Raw genomic sequence first — 19,196 nt, 5'->3', positions numbered from 1 at the left:
CCCAGGTTCAAACCCAGCACCATCTATGTACCCCTAAGTGCCGCCAGGAGTAAGTCCTAAACATTTGCAATTCCCTGCACCCTGCCCCACAAACCCAAAATCTTCCAAATTTCACATGTTAAAGACAAGGAGCCTAACTTTTTTAAACCTATTTTCAAAAAGGATTTCAATGAAACTAAAGGCATGAGATCCAAATCACAACAACCAAACTTAAAATGTGCCTGCCGGGTGGGAGGGAAACTGGGAGCTTGGAAGAGGGCAGCTGGTGACACAGGTGATGGGATGGAGCTGAAACTGTATGCCTGAAACTCAACTATGAGTCACACTGAAAACCACGATGACTCAATAACAAAAAAAAAATAAAATAAAATTAAGAATTTCAAAATTGCTTATGAAATAAAATTCAAATCTATATTATATTTGAGACGCTTAAAATTAAATACTTAAATAATAAAGAGATGGAAGATTTACAGACGGATGACACAGGAGTTTTTTTTTAATGTAGTAGTACTGCTATTTATTCAGCCACTGATTAGCTGATTGAATTGGGCATGAACTCCACCTTACGTTTTTTTCTTTTTTTATAATTTTATTTATTGAATCATCGTGAGAGCAGTTACAAGGCTTTTGGGTTTAAGTCTGGGTCTTACAATGAAACACCCGTACCTTCACCAGTGCCCATTCTCCACCACCAAAACCCCCAATATATCCCCATCCCACACCCTCCCCCTTCATGTGGGGCAGATGATTTCCACATTACTCTCTCTCTCTCTTTGATCATATTCAATATTTTGACACCAGACCCACCATTATTATTTGGGATTTTACCCCAACACTCAGATATGCTGAAAAGGCAAGAGCAGACAATTTGTTTTCTATTGCTAGTTAAGAATAACATAAGATGTTGCATGGCTGCAGTAGTGGCTGCGCGATTTTGAAATTTCGAAATTTTAACACTTAAGTCTGGAGGGATTTCTGCCAAAACCTGCTGGGTTCCAAGATTTGTTCCTGAGTCTCTTGGATCATGGCTGTTAAGCAGCTTGATCAGGAGCCAGAGAGGCTGTTCGTGGGCGACGACTTGGGGTCTTGTTGGGGTGGGGAGGAAAGGGCCAGTTCCACCCCCATCTGGTGAGGCCCTGCGTGTCTCGTCACTGTGGGCCCAAACCTGACTGTCCAATGACCTCTGGAGGATGGCGGCTACCGAGTCACCAAGAGGGAGCAGGTGGAGGGACAGCACCCTTTCCTCCCTGGGGTGGCCCGGTGACAGTAACCTACTGCGGGATCCGGATGTATTTCTGTCAAAAGCCGCTGGGTTTCGAGATTTGTTTCTCAGTCTCTGGGATCATGGTCATTAAGCAGTTCAATCAGGAACCAGAGAGGCCATGCCTCCAATTACATAGCTGAGCCCAAGGTGGTTTGTGGGTGTGTCTCCCACCTACCTAACTTTTGGCCATTTACTTTCTTGGTAAACTTTGCCCCAAGTTTTTGGGGTCTGGCCAAAGGCACAGCAGCAATTTTGGGGTATCTGGAAGTCTGACGGTGCCATCAGGCTACTGATGCACTCGCCTCACAGGTACAGATTGACCTGCTGGCAGCACCATACCCCCTGACACAGGAGTTTTAACTCTAATGTATAAATAGATATCAGGTCCCTACTCACTCCAAAAAGAATCAAAAGCATCAGAAAAAGATAGTCTAGAAAAAACCACCTTCCACAATAAATTCAATATATGTATGAAACAAAAAAGGAAACTACCTATATAAGATGAAATACAAAAAAATATATAAAAACTAAAAAACATGTCAATAATAAATTTAAAAAACAGTATTCTTAGTAAAATAAGTCAAGTGGACAAAAGTAAACAATATTTTAAAAGCCAAATAAAATTTTAAAGATAAATATTTTTGACAAACTTTTCAAGTGCAATGAACTTTCCACAAAATATGATTACTGAAAGTACAAAGAAAATATCAGTAGTTCATAAAATATAAATTATAAAAGTTTTAAATACAAACTAATAATAAAAATAAGAAATGAAAACAAACACAAAAAGTCCTTTTCATTGACCATCAAGATATTTTCTTCTATCACTTACAGGATTTTTAAATATAATGATGAAATACTATCATAATCTTGGGGACATATTTAAAGCAATTATCACAGGAAAATTTATAGTTCTAAAATCTACATCAATAAAAATGAATGTTAAAATTGGGGGAAAGGGTCAATTACATGGTAGTAGGTGGAAACTAAATTTTCAGTGGAGACCATTTCAGTATTTGTATGTGCTGAAGCACATACAAATACTGAACTATAATGCCACACTTGAAGCATATACTATAAGCCAACAATAAATAGTGAAAGTTTTAAATAAAAAGTGAAAATAAATGTTAATAAATTCCTAACTCAAAAAGACAGTGAATAATCAAAAAAAGTAAATTACAAGATAATACAGTAAAAGAATATTAATATTATTAATTAACTAAAAATGGTGGATCAAATTGTTCTATCAAATGCTGGTTCTCTGAAGCAATGAATGAAGTAAATAAACCACTGGCTAAAGTAATCAAGAAACAGGATGTACTACAAGAAACAGTAGTATACATATCAAGTAAGAAAGAACAACATATGCAACAATTGATGGAGGAAAATTAAAAATTAGTAAGATATTACTTTAGTAACATGCATGCAAATAAACTTGGAAACCTCAAGGAAACAATTTATAAAAGAGTTGAAATAGAAAGCCTAAAAAATCAATTTCCAAAGGAAAAATAAGAAAAATTATCAAAAAAAAATACCACAAGCACATATATAAGCAAACACAAACACACACACACACACACACACACACACACACACACACACACACACAGAACCAAGGCTTTCACCAGAGGTGTTATTCCAAAAATGAATTCAGTGAAATCATCAGATATTAGAATTCTCTCAAATTCTTCCCCCAAAATATCAAATTTCTCTTTAAAATAAAACATTTATATCTAAACTTTATAAGGTTAACACAAAAAAGCAATTATAAACCAGTATTTCTGTGAATTGATACAAAAATCTAAAACAAATAAAATATTGGAAAACACTAAAGAAAAATCTCTGGTGAAGAGGGGCTTATAACAAAAATTTTAAAATGGTTCAATGCTTTAAAATATGGTAATATTAACATAAAATACTAATTTATGAGGTAAGTCAATACATATCTGTATATGTTGATATAATTAAACTTAAGAGTTCTACAGTTAGAAAAAAGTATATTCATAGATGCTAAAATATATTTGACAAAATTTAACACTCCTTCACAATATCAAATCTTAAGAAAATTTATAGAGGCAATATTTCTTTAATATCAAATGAAATATGTACTTCAATACTAAAGGACATTTTATTTAAAGGAAAGGTTGCTACAGAATCAACATGGGGACGCCCATTTTCTAACTTCTATTGATCATCATTCTTGAAGTTATTGACATAATTAACCAAAGTTAATTAAGGAGATTAAAAATAGGAAAAAAATGGAATGATCTGTTTGTTGATGACTGTGTAATGTGCGTGGAAAAGCCTAAAGAATCAATGTAGTAAAACAATGAAAATATGATGTACGGTAGCAAGATCATCCTAAAGCCTAAAGAGTATTTTCAGAGTGTCGTCTTTGAGCTGGGTGGTGAGAGACGCCCTGAAGGAAGTGTGAGCCCCCTGGCACCCAGGGGCAGCAGTGCCAGGCCAGCATGTGCTCCAGCTCTAGGCTGGCCCTCGCCCCAAAAGTACATTTTGAAAATAGAAAAATTAGGGTGAAACCTCTTGTTAAAAACAACAGAAAGATAAAATATTTTAGGAAAAAACACAAGAAATATTCAAAATGTACATAAACAAAAATATAAGCCATTCCTGAAAGATATAGAATGACCTTCAACCAAAAGGAAGACATCTTAACAAATGCTGGGATGCCTCAAAATTATCGATCCATTTGTTCTCCCCAAGTTAGTTTATAAATTGAAAATGATCTTAATTTTTTTAATCCAATAAATGTATATCAAGATCGAGTTAGAGAAGTTGGCCCTAACGCTCATATGGAAAAAATAAATGAGAAAAAAATTAATTAAAAAACAAGCAAACAACATAACATGAGATTGAACCCAAGGACAGTAGAGACAAGGCTCAGGAAGATTGCCCACAGTCGGAAACCTGCCCCATGAGTAGGGGGAGAAGGCAGCTGGAATAGAGAAGGGATCACTAAGTCAATGATGGTTGGAGGTATTTGTTAGGAAGGGAGATGTGTGCTGAAAGTAGATAAAGGACCAAACTTGATGACCTCTCAGTATCTGTATTGCAAACCCTAATGCCCAAAAGTAGAGTGAGTGAGTACGGGGGAAACTGTCTGCCATGGAGGCAAGGAGATGGTGGGAAATGGGGGGTGGGCATACTGGGAAGATTGGTGGTAGGAAATGTGCACTGGTGGAGGGATGGGTGTTTGCACATAGTAACTCAAACATAAAAGCTTGTATGTAACTAAATCTCACAGTGATTAAATTTAAAAAAAAAAGAAAAGAAATGGACTGGAGCAGTGGGTAGAATGCTTCCTTACAAGGCTGACCTGGGTTCAATCCCTGGTACCCTGTATGGTATTCTGAACTCACCAGAAGTGAGCCCTAAATATAGAGCAGGAAGGGAGGAAGGGAGGGAGGGAGGGAGGGAGGGGAGAAGGAAGGTAAGAGGGAAGGAGAGAAAGAGGAAAGGAGGCAGAGGAGGGAGGGAAGAAAGGAGGGAGGAAGGGAGGGAGGGAGGGAGGGAGGGAGGGAGGGAGGGAGGGAGGGAGGGAGGGAGGGAGGGAGGATGAGTAATCTGTTGGTATGCTGGATCTGATTCACACCTGATTCTAAATTCGGTGAGTCCTTACTCTATTTGTAGTATGTTTTCAGACTCTGATCTTAAGTGAAGAATGAGTCCTTTCATTAAACATTGAGTCCTTTCATTATACATTGACTGGGATTGCTCTTTTTCCCATCAACATTACAAAGAAAGTACACTGAATGAAAGGACTTATGTGATACTTAGGAATCTTATGAAATTTAAATTACACAATTGGTAGCATGAAACTGAGCATGTCTGCCTAGAGTTAAACTATTTCTACCACAGAAATTGCTAAGGGCTGGAGCGATAGCACAGCAGGTAGGGCATCTGCCTTGCACGTGGCTGGCACGGCCAACCAGCGTTAGATTCTTCTGCCCCTCTCGGAGAGCCTGGCAAGCTACAGAGAGTATCTCGCCCGCACGGCAAAGTCTGGCAAGCTACCTGTGATGTATTCGATATGGACACATTACTGGGGCCGCTGGAATAAATCGATGAACAACGGGAGGACAGTGCTACAGTGCTGCAGTGCTGCAGTGCTACAAATTAGGGTTTTTTACACCCTTTTGGGTGGGGGAGACCGTTGACAAGTATGCCATCAGATCCAAGTGTGCCATCAGATCAGTTGTTCAAAATTTAAACATTAGGATTCTACCACAAATAAATAGTGCAGAATTGACAAATAGGCCCAAAGAAAATTCTAGAAAGAGACTTCAATCAGTGGAACATGTATTTTAAATGAATGATGTTGGGACAACTGAATATTTATTTGAAAAAAATAAAATTAGATCCATTCCTCACATAATGTAAAAACAAAATTCAAATGTATCTGAAATCTAAATATAGAAAAACAAAACTACAAAATAACCATTAGTGAATTTGTCTATTTAGAAAAAGAATTCTCTAATTATAAGCAGAAACTCAAACACGTTTGAGTGCTTGAGTGAGAAAATTACTTCTTACAGGTTTATAAAAAAACAGTTTATAAAGAACTTCTTATGAGTTAGAAATTCTTTCCAAATTAAAAAATTTTATAAAATTTGTGACATGAGTATATCTAAAATAATTTCCTAAGAAAATGATTTATTACTTTCCTGGGATAATACATTTTATGGTGCGATAGTAATTAACCAACATTTTGTTAATAAAATATATGGAAAATTATATGGTATAAATAAAAAGAACATTATGTTTTGAAATATAATTTATGTAAATCAAGATAATTATATTTCTATAAATATGTTTATATAAAATAATTTAGCAATACACATTACTTTTATGTCAACGTATCATAATATTTAAATAGAACTATTAATGGTAAGTGTATTTAATTCTCTTGCTTCCTCAAAAATTCGTTGTGCATACTGCTAAATGATCCCAAAAGAATGAATCCTTGACCCACTTACTCTTCTAATGATCGGTCTAGGCCTCGGTCAGGAGAGCGATGGTGAACACGCTCTGGGGAATGACATTTGGCATTCTGTTTTAGTGAGGAACTCAGGTGATAGGCATTGCTTGAGAAATTCTGGCGGCGAAGTTCTTGCACCGCCCTCTCCCTGAAGCAAAACAATTATTCCCGTCAGTGTTATATTTGATACTTTTGCAAAACTACAGCACAATTCATACTTTAAAATCTAACTAATTCATACTTTAAAACCCAAAACTTTAACTATGAACTAGTTAGATTACAACTGGGCAAAATCTTTTGTAATCTAAGAAAAAACCTTTAGAGCAAACACTGCATGGAAATAAACTGACCTTTCAAAGCGCTCAGTTCCTAGCTGTCTCTTGGTGATGTCCAGATCAGCTTCTAACTGTGTAACAACATTTCGGAACTGGGCAACATCTCTACTTTGGATGGCCCTGAGTAAAAAAAATACATGAGTAACAGTTGATCAAATATTTCCAGGGCTCCTCGCATAAATGAAACCATATTGGCAACCATTTTTCAGCTGGATTTAGGTCAAATTGTGATATTTTTTGTGGGCAGATGTATTTAGTATATTTAAAGTGTGCAAATTTTAGATAATAAATATGCATGGGAGCTTCCCTGAAAATCCTAAATTGGTCCATCTCATTCAACCAGTTAACACTACTCTTGGGGTTTTTATGTTTAGATGGGGTAATATTTATTATGTATCTCTAGATATTAATAATAGCATAATCTATCAACAATATATTTATTAATCCATAAATAATTTTATTAAGGAACATTGTGGTATTGTACGCAGAGTAATAATATCAAATAACTACATAGAATTCGTTCTCTTTATATATTAATAATAGCATAATCTATCAACAATATATTTATTAATCCATAAATAATATTATTAAGGAACATTGTGGTATTGTACGCAGAGTAATAATATCAAATAACCACATAGAATTCATTAATACAATGATTCATATATATGTGTGCTTCATATATGTGTGTACAAACATTTAGTCAACCTAGTACTTTATATGTACTTATAATGAAATTTATTCACACATCTTTAAATACATAAAAAAACATAAAAATCTTCAATTAACATGCACTTTCTTGGGGCTAAAGAACACCTCAAAAACCTTGTGAGAATTTAGAGTATCCTAAGGGAGTCATGGCAAAGCTGAGTGCCGGGAAGTCTAAGGAATCTCTCTGAGGCAGAGACTAAGAACACAGACGCTTACACTTCTCAGTTCTGATCCATAGTATTGACCAACCATCATGAACAGAATGCATCCCTAAAGTAAGAATTTAGGCATCCTTCACTAAGGTGGATTTCTGCCCACCCACTTAAAAAGATGATCCTGCAGCATCGGTTGAAATATCCCAAAAGTCCACCTGCAGTGAGCAAAGAAGGGCCCTCTCATTGCTGCCACGAGCTCAAACTGTCTCTGATGGAAACTGGCTCTAGTTTTGCATGTTCCTTAGGCAAAGAGTCCTCCTATAAATAGCTGATTCCAGAAGTCATTCTTCTAACTATTCCCCAGGTAGAAGGGTGGGGTTGAAACTGAATGAGAAAATGTTATAGATAGACGACAGTGCAGAAGAGAGGCAACGGGTTCTGACCCGTTTCCTGAGATGTGATCAGCCCCCTTCAGTTGGGGCCGTGTGCTAGCTGGTGCTACGGGCTCTTTTAAAAAACAAAACTCAGGGGCCAGAGAAAAGCGTAGGACAGCAGGCATGGCATGCGCCATGCATCTGGCCAACCCGAACTCAAGTCCCAGTGCTTCATACAGTCCCCTGAGCACCCCTGGAGTGACCCGAGTGCAAAGTCAGGAGTAAGCCTGCTGTGGTCCCAAGACACACATACATAAATAAATAAATTAGTTAAAACAACACTAGAGGCAGGAGAGATAGTTGGGGAGAAGGATCAGCCTTAAATGTGCTGATTCCTGACACCTCCAGAAGTATCCCCTGGGCACTGAGGTGGGAGTAAGTCCTGCGCTCTTTTGGGTGTGGTACAAAACAAAATCAAATAAAACTATAGCAGCACGCACTTAAAATTTTTAGTTAATGCTTTGGGGAAGTATCCTAATAATTCAACAATTCTAGGTATCCAATATAAAATACAGGTACATGAGAAAAACTGTGACAAATGGAAAGACTAAGTAGTAATGCTAGATGGGTCTAGGCATAGGAAAATTCTTCTAGGTTCAGAAATGCTTAATATTTTTTCCAATCTTGTTTATTACTTCCACAAGGTAAATTTCATATAGTCTATCATATCCTATTATATCCAAAACTATAAAAGAAAATCAACAAGTGGACCCCAACAGATAGCAAAAGAAAGTCATAAATTTAGGTACAATCAGGTAAAACATATACTAGAAATAAGTATTAAATTTTTGCCAATTAACCTTATTTCTGGCCCTCAATTTTCGTAACAGAAAGTTATCAGCACTAAATTTCCTAATTCCACTTTCAATAAATTCCCAATCACCTAAAAAGAATTTTAAAAAAACTTAGGAAATCTGACTTAATGTTATTATATTGCCAATCAACTCACATTTTATTTTCTGCCAAACAAAGGTGTTCTTTGAGAAGCTGAATTTCGGACTCTTTTTCTTGCAGCGCTATCTGAGACTGATATTCTTTGTCCCTGTTGGCCACTAGCAGAGCTTCTAGATTCTGCATGGAGATTCTCTCATTTGTCATCTGACTCCTAAGGAGTTCTATTTCAGAACGAGCAGAATCTAACTCATTCTCCATCTGTACAAAAATAGGATATTATTTAAACTATGCCCATTCTTCCACTCAGTTGTATTATCAAAGATTAACAGAGTTACCTGTACTGTATTACAAATGAACACCCACTTTTAATTTCTTGATTAGAGATTTTTATCTTTGTACCAAATATACATACACACACAAACACCGCATACATAAATTAACAGTTTCACTGCCTCCAACTTTCAGATCATATCAGAAAATTAATTTCAGTTAAAACTTGGTAATCTAAGTGCTGAAAAAACTTGATTTTTAGCTTTGATATTTCTTTATATATTTTTACATGGCTGAAGTGATGTTATCTGTGACCACTCTTTGTCCCGAGTTAGGTGAGCTCCCTACCTGCCTTTTTGAACATTATTATACTCCATAACTAAGGAAGACAAAAAGAAACTGAATATTCCCTCTCACATAAACCTGTGGAAAACCTGAGTTTTTTCATAGCTTGAACCTAATATATGATTGTAACCCAAATAGTTCTTCAAATAAAAATTAGCCTTTTCTATTAAGGAAAAGAAACTATTCTCATCTCATAAAATATACCAAGTATACAGAGATTAACTTTAAGCTCTAAGAAAAAAAGAAATAAATAATGATATTGTTGGGGCGAAGGTTAGACAGGTAGGAGAAGAACTTTCTATACAAGATATAATTTAGGTGGGGGTATGGTGCCACCAGCAGGTCAATCTGTACCTGTGAGGCGAGTGCATCAGCAGCCTAATGGCAACGTCAGACTTTCAGATACCCCAAAATTGCTTTTGTGCCTTTGGCCAGGCCCCAAAAACTTGGTGCAAAGTTTACCAAGAAAGTAAACAGCCAAAAGTTAGGTATGTGGGAGACACACCCACAAACCACCTTGGGCTCAGCTATATAATTGGAGGCATGGCCTCTCTGGTTCCTGATTGAACTGCATGATCCCAGAGACTGAGAAACGAATCTCAAAATCCAAAGGCTTTTGGCAGAAATGCGTCCTGTTCCTGCAGCAGATTACTGATGCTGGGCCACTCCAGGTGGGAATAGATTTTGTGCGTTGGCCTGTTCTCCCTGGCGGCCCGGTGACCGCCATCCTTCAGAGGCCACTGGACAGTCAGGTTGGGCCTGCAGTGACGAGACACGTGGGGCCTCACCAGATGGGGGTGGAACCAGCCCTTTCCTCCCCATCCCAACAAGACCCCGAGTCACCGCCTACAAATGGCCTCTCTGGCTCCTGATCAAGCTGATTGACGGCCATGATCCTAGAGACTCAGAAACAAATCTTGAAACCCAGTAGGCTTTTGGCAGAAATGTATCTGGACCGCATACAAGGTGGCCGCCGCCTCAGAAAAAAAAAAAAAAGGTGTGAGCCAGCGGTGACGGGGCAACTGCTGTCTCATGGGAAAGGGGGAAGTACCGGTTCGTCCTTCATGCCCTACTGAGGTCACGAGTTGCCCCCCATGAGCAGCTCTCTGGCACGGCCACGGCTCCAGAGGCAAAAGGACTTAATCCAGTGCCCGGCAGCTTGTGGCAGAAAAGTGAATGGACCATGCATTAAACTACAGCTCCATGCCTCCCTGGGAGGGAAAGGGTGTTGCTCCCTTCCGCCTTCCCTCCCCCCACTCCGGCAGCAAGGTGGCCACCACCTCATAGCTTATTGGAAATCCAGGTATGAGCCGGCGGTGACAGGCAACTGCGGTCTCATGCGAAGGGGTACCGGCTCATCCTTCACGCCCTACCAAGGTCACGAGTTGCCCCCAACCAGTGGCTCTCTGGCACAGCCATAACACCAGACACACAGAAACCAATCTCGTAATTATCTGTCTCTTTGCAGAAATCCAAAATCATTACATGATTCTCATAACCAGCTATAGAAAACAAAGTATTTCACAATGCCTTTTCAGCAATTCTGATTGTTGGGGGGAGGAATTCTAAACAATAATGGTGCATCTTTTGTCAAAATAATGAACATAATCAATGTAGAGAAGAGTTAAGTAGAAATGATCTGCTTCACAGGCATTGAGAGGGGTGGGAGGGGGGTATACTAGGGTTCTTGGTGGTGAAAAAGGAGTACTGGTGAAGGGAAAGGTGTTTGATCATTGTATGACCAAGACTTAAACCTGAAAGCTTTGTAACTTTTCCCACAGTGATTCAATAAATAAATACAAGAAAAATAAATAAATAAATAAATAATGCCCCCGCACCTGACTGTCCTCGCCGCTGGGGCCCCTTGGAGGGGAGCGGGTTGAGCTTTCCTCCCCGCCCCGACCAGGGCTCCAGCAGCCAAAGACCTCCAGGACCAGCCACCACCATGCTGAGACCACTCTCCGCACACATGAAGATACTGGCAGAGGGACAAAGTCACGTGGGTTCCGGGGCCGAGATCTCCAAGCCTACTCGGATTTGGGCCGAGCATCCTCCACCCAGATCCTCCAGGTTCCAGTAGGCGGGGGTCACGCCCACCAGCTGGCCCCTTGGCGCCGTGTGGTCCCGTTGGCAGCCAAGACTCAGAGACTATAAAAACCAGCTCCTGGAACCGCGCAGTCATATTTGCGGCCGCGTGACATCCTATTATGACATCTTATTATCTCATTCCTACTTTGGACAAACTGGCAGGCTACCGAATGTAGCCTGCCCACACGGCAGAGTCTGGCAAACTCCCCGTGGCGTACCCAATATGCCAAATACCAGTAACAATGATGGGTCTCATTCTCCTAAAGAGCCTTGAATATAATCTCAGGGCTAGGATGAAGGAGACGTTACTGGGGCCTGCTCAAGGCAATCGACGATTAACAGGATGATTTGTGATTTGTGAATAAAATAATGAAAAAAAGATATAATTTAGGTTATCTAACCACATAGAAATGAATACAAGATTACTATCTTTCCATATAAAAGTGAACTTCAAATTAGGTTCAAGATAATATCTTAACCAAAATATGTAAGAAAAACTGAATAAATAAATTCAATAATTAAAGATTTAGTATCTTACAAATAACAAGGAAATCATAGAAAGTGATATAAAGTATAAACTAATGTGAAATAAACAATTATAAAAATTGAGCTATTCAGCAAAGGTTTGGGAAATTTTACTAAATTGGATTGTTCATTGCTAAGTATGGAATTGCAATTATTATATATTAACATTAAGTCACTTGATAAACTCATTAATTAGTTTTAATATTTTAGTCAATTCCCCATGATTTTCTATATCCACGATTATTCATCTGAAAATATAATTTTACTTATTTACCAATCTAGCTGACTTTTTTTTTTTTTTGCTTTTTGGGTCACACCCGACGATTCTCAGGGTTATTCCTGGCTCTGTACTCAGGAATCACTCCTGGCGGTACTTGGGGGACCATATGGAATGCTGGAAATTGAACCCAGGTCGGCTGCGTGCAAAGCAAGCACCCTACCTGCTGAGCTATTGCTCCAGCCCCCATAGCTGACTTTTAAAGAAATTTCTGCCTTATTGCCCAGGCTAAAGCTTTCTGTACAATACTGAACAGAAGAGACAAGGTGGCAATTCCTGATACTGACAAGAAAGAGGAAAAACATCCTTTTACCATTCGGTCACAGTATCACGGTCCTCCCGTTGTTCATTGATTTGCTCGAGCAGGCCCAGTAACATCTTCATCATGAGACTTGTTGTTACTGTGTTTGGCATATGGAGTACGTCACGGGTAGCTTGCCAGGCTCTGCCGTGAGGGCGGGAAGATACTCTCGGTAGCTTGCCGGGCTCTCCGAGAGGGGTGGAGGAATCAAACTCGAGTCGGCCATGTTGGCTGCATGCAAGGCAAATGCCCCACCACTGTGCTGTCGCTCCATTAAGAACTATGTTTAGAATAAGAAAATGAGACTACATGAAAGTACAAAGCTGATGCATGGCAAAATAATAAGCTAAAAAACACCTGACGATTGGGAGATCATAATTTTCACATAATACATTACATAAAAAGAAAACATCCCAAATTTATAAAGTACTCACGAGGCTTAGCAGCAAGAAAATTACTAAATCCATCAAAGCTGGAGATGCAAAGACACTTCCACAGAGGACATACATACAGACATCCAATAAGCATATGAAAAAGCATTTATCAATATGTAGCATAAGGGAAACACAAATCAAAGTGGTGAGAGATCACGTCACACCAATGAGAATGACATATGTCAAAGAAATGAAACAACCAGTGTTGGTGGGTTTGACTAAAAGGAAACCTCATCCACTGATGGTAGGAATGCCATCTGTCCATCCTCTATGGAAAACAATATGGAAATTTCCCCCTAAAGTGAGCATGGGGATACCAGAGATAAAGCACCGAGAGGAAGGCACTTGTCTTCCATACCGTCAAGCTGTGCACTCCCAGCACCATCAGGAGTGGTCTCTGAGCACAGAGCTAGGAGGAAACCCTGAGAACATCCAGGTGTGGTCCAACTCCTGCTCTTAATAAAAGAAAGAACAGAGTTCCCATATGACCCAGTTCTACTTTTACACACCGAACCCCCCCCATTAAAAAAAATTTAGAAAGATATAAACACACCTCTGTTCATTGTAACAGTACAATTGCCAGGATAAGGAAGCAATGCAAATGTCCGACAACAGATAACTGTATTAAAAAGTTTAGGTATATACACAATGGAATACTATGCAGTCACAAAAAATAAAATTATGCCATTCGTGAGGGTATCATGCTGAGAAAAATAAGCTATAGGTAGAAGTACAAATAACAGATGATCTTACTTGTCTGTCATCTACAGAGGAACAAATCAAGGGTATGTACAGTACCAATTGATAATAAACCTTGGACAATGTATTACATATACAACAATAGTAGATTGTGGGGATGGTTGTAGGAAAGATCAGGTAGACTGAAAATTAACACAAGAAGATTGCGATCTAGGGCACAGTGGTGGCAGTTAAGTGAGGTAACAGTGTATTACCAAAACCATACTTGTTAATCAACAAAGAGTGGGGTAGTAATCGGATGAAGGAAGGTCAGACCAGAAGTTACAGAGGACAGGGTGGTGGGTCATGGGCACTTGGTGACGGTCATATGCAGTGACTCTGTATATCAATACCATAAACTAAACACTACTGTAACCTCATTATCTAAAATATAATAAAGAACCATGCTAGTTTGCCTGCCTTTCCAAGCTGGTCTCTCCTTTATTTAGCCCAAGAGCTGAAACTTCCAAGGATTTGGAAATGAATTTCTGTAATGTGAAACATTTTGCCTCTCGTATGCAATGTTGAAAACAGATGAATAAATAGACTGAACTTTTACTTTGGGCAAAATGAATGATATTAGAGAAATATTTCAAGTGTAATGAGCATGAGAGTCTTTGGCGAAAGTCACACATTTCAAGTCACTCAAGCTAGAGAGAAACCATTTAAATACAGAGTATGTGAAAAAGTCTTGAACTGGGGCCTACACATCACCATGTATCAGATAATGTATACTATGGAGAGAACACATAGAAGTGTGGCAGGTCTTTATTAAAATTTATATCTTGCAATTCAATGCAGAACTCATGCTGAGAAGCTCACACATGTAAAGCACATAGGATATGTTTCAGTGTAGTCAAGCCTTAGTCTTGATCACTTGATCATTTAACATCCTGTTACTCATCGATTTGGTTGACCGGGTGCCAGTAATGTCTCCATTCATTCCTGTTGCATGCTAGTGTAGCCCAATGGCGTCCACTCGTTCTAGGATCATGAACAGATCTTTCAGGGTCTTGACGAAGAAGTCTGACCATCTCATAGGTGGGCAGCCACATGATCTTTTGACATCCTGTGAATTCCAGCTGGTAATGGCTCTAGTCCAGCAGTCATCTGTAAATCTCATTATGTGTCCAGCCCATCTGATTTTTGATGCCTTGGCAAATGAGACAGAACTCCGGATTCTTTCTCCGGATTCTTTTTTGAGTGAAATGTGATACTCCAAGCATAGCTCTTTCGATTTCTCTTTGGGAGACCTGAATAGCGTTCTCATCCTGTTTCCATAGGGCCCAGGTCCCTGAGGCATATGTTAATGCAGGAAGAACAGTGGAATCAAAGCCGGAGTTTCTTCGTCCTCTTAGCTACTTCTTCGATGCTCTTGAAGGCGTTCCAAGCCGCTCTCTTCCTCCTGCGCAACTCAGGTGCCAGGTCATTCATCATGTTAACTTCTGACCTAGGTACACATAACTCTTGCATTCGGAGATGTTTGTCCCATTGAGAGTGAATGGAAGGTCAGGAATGAGACCATTTCTCATAAACATTGTCTTCATGAGATTTAGCTGTAGTCCGACCTTTCCACGCTCACGGTTGAAGTTGGCCAACATTTGTGCCGCTTGGCTGATGTTTGATGTTATTAGAACGATGTCATCAGCAAAGCAGAGGTGGTGTAGTTGCTGACGATCTATCTTCACTCCCATTCCTTCCCACTACAGTCGTTGCATGATGTTCTCGAGGGTGGCACTGAAGAGTTTTGGTGAAATGGTATCACCCTGCCGAACCCCTCTCTTGACATGGATGATTACTTCTTTGTAGAATGGTGAGATCCTGGTAGTGAATCCGCAATACAGCTCACGAAGCATCCTGATGTACTGAGCTTAAACACCCTATTTGGCTTCGATGACAGCTTCAGCCTCAACAGAATCAAAGGCCTTCTTTAAATCAATGAATGTTAAACAGAGGGGCATCTTGAACTCCCGAGAAACCTCAATGAGCTTGGTTATCGTGTGGATATGGTCGATTGTGCTGAATCCTTTTCAGAAACTGGCTTGCTCGCATGGTTGTCCTTCATCTAGTGTTCTGCCAATCTTATTCAGAATGACTTGAGCGAACCTCTTGTAGACGACAGACAACAGGCAGACTGAGCAATAGTTGCCAATGTTGTGGATATTTCCCTTCTTGTACAGTAGTACAGTCCTGCTGGTTTTTCCATTGGGATGGAACCTTGCATTCAGACAGGTAGCGTGTGAAGAGCCAAGCCAGCATATTGATGAGTATTGATGGCAGGTTCTTCAGGTGTTCAGGTCTGACCTTGTCTGGGCCGGGTGCTGTTCACTTCTTTACCGACGAAATGGCATGTCAGATTTCAGAAGGGAGAAAGTTGGGAAAAACATATCCATCCTGCAGAATTTGGTATGTGGGGAGACGACATGGCTATCAAAGAGATCCGAGTAGAAGTCATAGATAATCTTCTCCATTGCCCTTCTGGAAGATGTGATAGATCCATCAGGACATGGGAGGGCAGTCATCTTGGTCTTGTGGTTGGCAAAGGACAGGTGGGCATTGTGAATGCTTTTCCCAACTTCTGCCACATCTGCCAGCACTGCTGCTCTTCTCTCTTTGAGGTCTTCCTTTATTGCTTCTCTGCACTGCTTTGCAAGCTCGAACGTTCGCTTGCGGTTGCCTGTGGCTTGTGCCAAGCCACACGGCGAATGAGCTCGAGAGTTTTTCAAAGACAGGCATCATTTTGTGGCTATCTCTCTCTCGGCATTCTTCACACAAACATGGAGATGCTGAACCAGATGATCAGATTCCTCATCAATGTTGTCAATGACGACATCTTCCCATGTTGCCACAATAGTGCCAAAGAGCTCCCAGTTGGTGATCGTTCTGTGAGTTCTCTTAAACTTTGCAGCCCTTTATCCTCGCTCCGTGAAATAGAATTTTGCACAAAGGAGACAGTGGTCCGATCCCATTTGGAATCTTGGGACAACAGTGACATTGGTCAGGCAAGACTGTCGATTGAATATAATGTGGTCAATTTCGTTGTGGAACCATCCACTGGAAGACTCCCATGTGCAACGTTTAGATTCGGCCTTCTGGAATTGTGAGTTACCATGGATGGTCTTGGTCGACATGATGAACTCAGACAGTGTTTTACCCTGTTCATTCCATTCTAGGCCATAGGTCCCGATGTGGAGTTCTTCGGCTGATCTACTCAGTCCTATCTTGGCATTAAAATCACCGACAATGATCTTGTAGAAGGTGTGCTCTTCTTTATAGAACTTCTCCAGCTCCATGTAGAACTTCTCAATTTCTCCCTCGTCATAATTGGATGTTGGTGCACAGACAACAAAGGTAGAAACTGCCAGCAGTGAGCCACATCTATTCAAGTGTAATCATCCAATTCGGGTTGTTAGGCATTCAAATGAGTCAATGTTTATGGCCAAGTTCACGTCGACAGGGACACCGACACTTGGGCCGAGACTCATGCACGAGTGAAGCCCCACAGAACCAGGGAAGCGGAACTCTGTGACCTTGGAATCCAGGCTCAACGGATCTGGAAACGGAGATCCTCTGCCTGCTACCAGCAGCCTGGCAGACCTCCACTACCTCCACTACCCAGCCACCGCCACGCTCCAGGATGCTTTCCAGACCACACGGACACATCATAAAACACTTAACAGAAGATTACCGCACCATATTTGGTGGGGTTCAAATATGGTTTGAACCATGGGAACACCTGCAAGGACAATTAGAGGCCTCCCTAAAAGCTTCTATCCCTCTCGGAGAGCCTGGCAAGCTACCAAGAGTGTCCTGCCCACACGGCAGAGCCTGGCAAGCTATCCGTGGTGTAATCGATATGCTAAAACCAGTAAATACAATGGGTCTCATTCCCCTGACCCTGAAAGAGTCACCAATACGGCCGTGTTAAGAAGGATGAGGAAGGAGAGGCTGATAAAATCTCAGGGCCAAACTAGGTTGCCAAATCGAAGAAGGACAAAAATGACTGTCTGTACTTTCAATGCACATACACTGGCATCGGATGCATCCATTGAGGGCCTGATGGTGAAAGAGTGAAAGATCAAGTATGACATCATTGGTCTGACCGAGACAAGAAGGCATCAATCACATCACATCGTTTTCGACACTGGGGAAGAACTGTTCCTCGGAACATGTGACAAAAGAGGCATCAGTGGTGTTGGTGTCCTTGTCAACATAACCCTTAGTAGACATTAGGTAATCCAAATCAGCAAAAGATCTTTCTAACTAATTATCTAACAACTGAGAGACATCACAGTCCACTCAATCATTCTAAAGGAAAACTTTCAAATGCCATGAGGATGGTACAGCCTCTACAAGAGGCTTATCCATCACCAATAATCAGATATTCCATAGTGGAGACCAAACTTTTCCACATACTGAACAAGTCTCTTAGTTATTCCCCTAAATTTAAGATGCACCTAATAGTTGATATTTAGAGATGCAATAAATATGGGCTGGAGTGATAGTAATAGTGGTTAGGGCACTTGTCTGGCATCATGTCATCCTCAAATAGTGAGACTTGACTTCTTTCTTTGCTATCTGGATGCCCTTTATATCTCTTTCTTGCCTAATTGCTATTGCAAGTACATCCAATATTAGATTGAATAGAAGTGGTGAAAATGGGCAACTCAGGGGGAAGGGTTTCAATATTTGTGGGTTTGTGGTGGGTTTGTGGTAGACTGTAGGATAACACTGTTTTTGTCCTTCCTGTATAACCTCAGGTAGTTTAGGTTTATTGGGTTGCTCCCATTCCTCTCTGTTTATTTGTAACTTCTTTCTTTGTGCTTTGTTGACTTGCAAATATTGTTTTTTCTCTTCTCCCTAAGTCCTTTGCATAGTTTATTCAGAGCAATGCCCTTTTGTATAGACATAAGAGGACAATTAATATTACGCTTTTGTAACTTGGGATTTAATTGGCTTCGAATATTATTCATTCTCGGGCATCTGCTTTCTCAACTTAAGCCTCAGTTGCCCTCACTTCCTAGCACTACCAAAAGCAGGGTCCCAACGAGGGACTGGATGGAACCAGGGCAAGAGGTAAGCTATGAGCTACCCTGTCATCGAGATGGGCCTGGTCAAAGTGCCACAATTCTTAACTATAAATTAAGAGTTTGATCATGGACAATGCTGTCATGAACCAAAAGTAATGACGAGATTAGGACCCTGCTAGGGATAGGAGAGACAAATCTGGCCTGAGTACTGTAGTCTGAGATCGGGATGACCCCAGGAGAGCATTTCTAAAAGCTTAATGCATCTTTTACTGTGTCCATAAAAAATGATTAATATTATGAATGCTTATATGTTTGTTGAACAAGGAAAGGAGAAACACACCCATGGGATTCCACCCTTGAGTGGTTGTCCTGCTGAAAGAGAATCTGTCCTAGAAG

The 19,196-nt window shown here is 40.2% G+C and overlaps 1 protein-coding gene across 11 annotated transcripts in view; it reads right to left on the bottom strand.

Annotated features, from left to right (window-relative positions):
- Window positions 1-19,196, bottom strand: part of TSGA10 (testis specific 10) — a 129,119-nt gene that overhangs the window by 16,806 nt on the left and 93,117 nt on the right. For 9 of the 11 annotated variants that reach the window (XR_008792828.1, XM_056116741.1, XM_056116740.1 and 6 more), the window contains 3 exons: window positions 8,848-9,050; window positions 6,614-6,718; window positions 6,262-6,411 (listed from right to left, as the gene is read on the bottom strand). Coding sequence is in view for 9 of the 11 variants with exons in the window: in XM_056116741.1 (XP_055972716.1) it covers window positions 6,262-6,411; window positions 6,614-6,718; window positions 8,848-9,050 (458 nt within the window). In the remaining 2 variants the exon portion in view is untranslated. Of the gene's footprint in view, window positions 1-6,257; window positions 6,412-6,613; window positions 6,719-8,847; window positions 9,051-19,196 lie in introns of all 11 variants that reach the window. The other 2 variants (XR_008792829.1, XM_056116736.1) reach the window with 1 other exon arrangement.

The sequence above is a fragment of the Sorex fumeus genome, unplaced genomic scaffold, assembly GCF_029834395.1.
Source record: "Sorex fumeus unplaced genomic scaffold, SorFum_2.1 ptg000033l, whole genome shotgun sequence".
Lineage (NCBI taxonomy): Eukaryota > Metazoa > Chordata > Mammalia > Eulipotyphla > Soricidae > Sorex > Sorex fumeus.
Note: the sequence above shows the minus strand (reverse complement) of the source record. Positions and strands in the feature narration are given on the sequence as shown.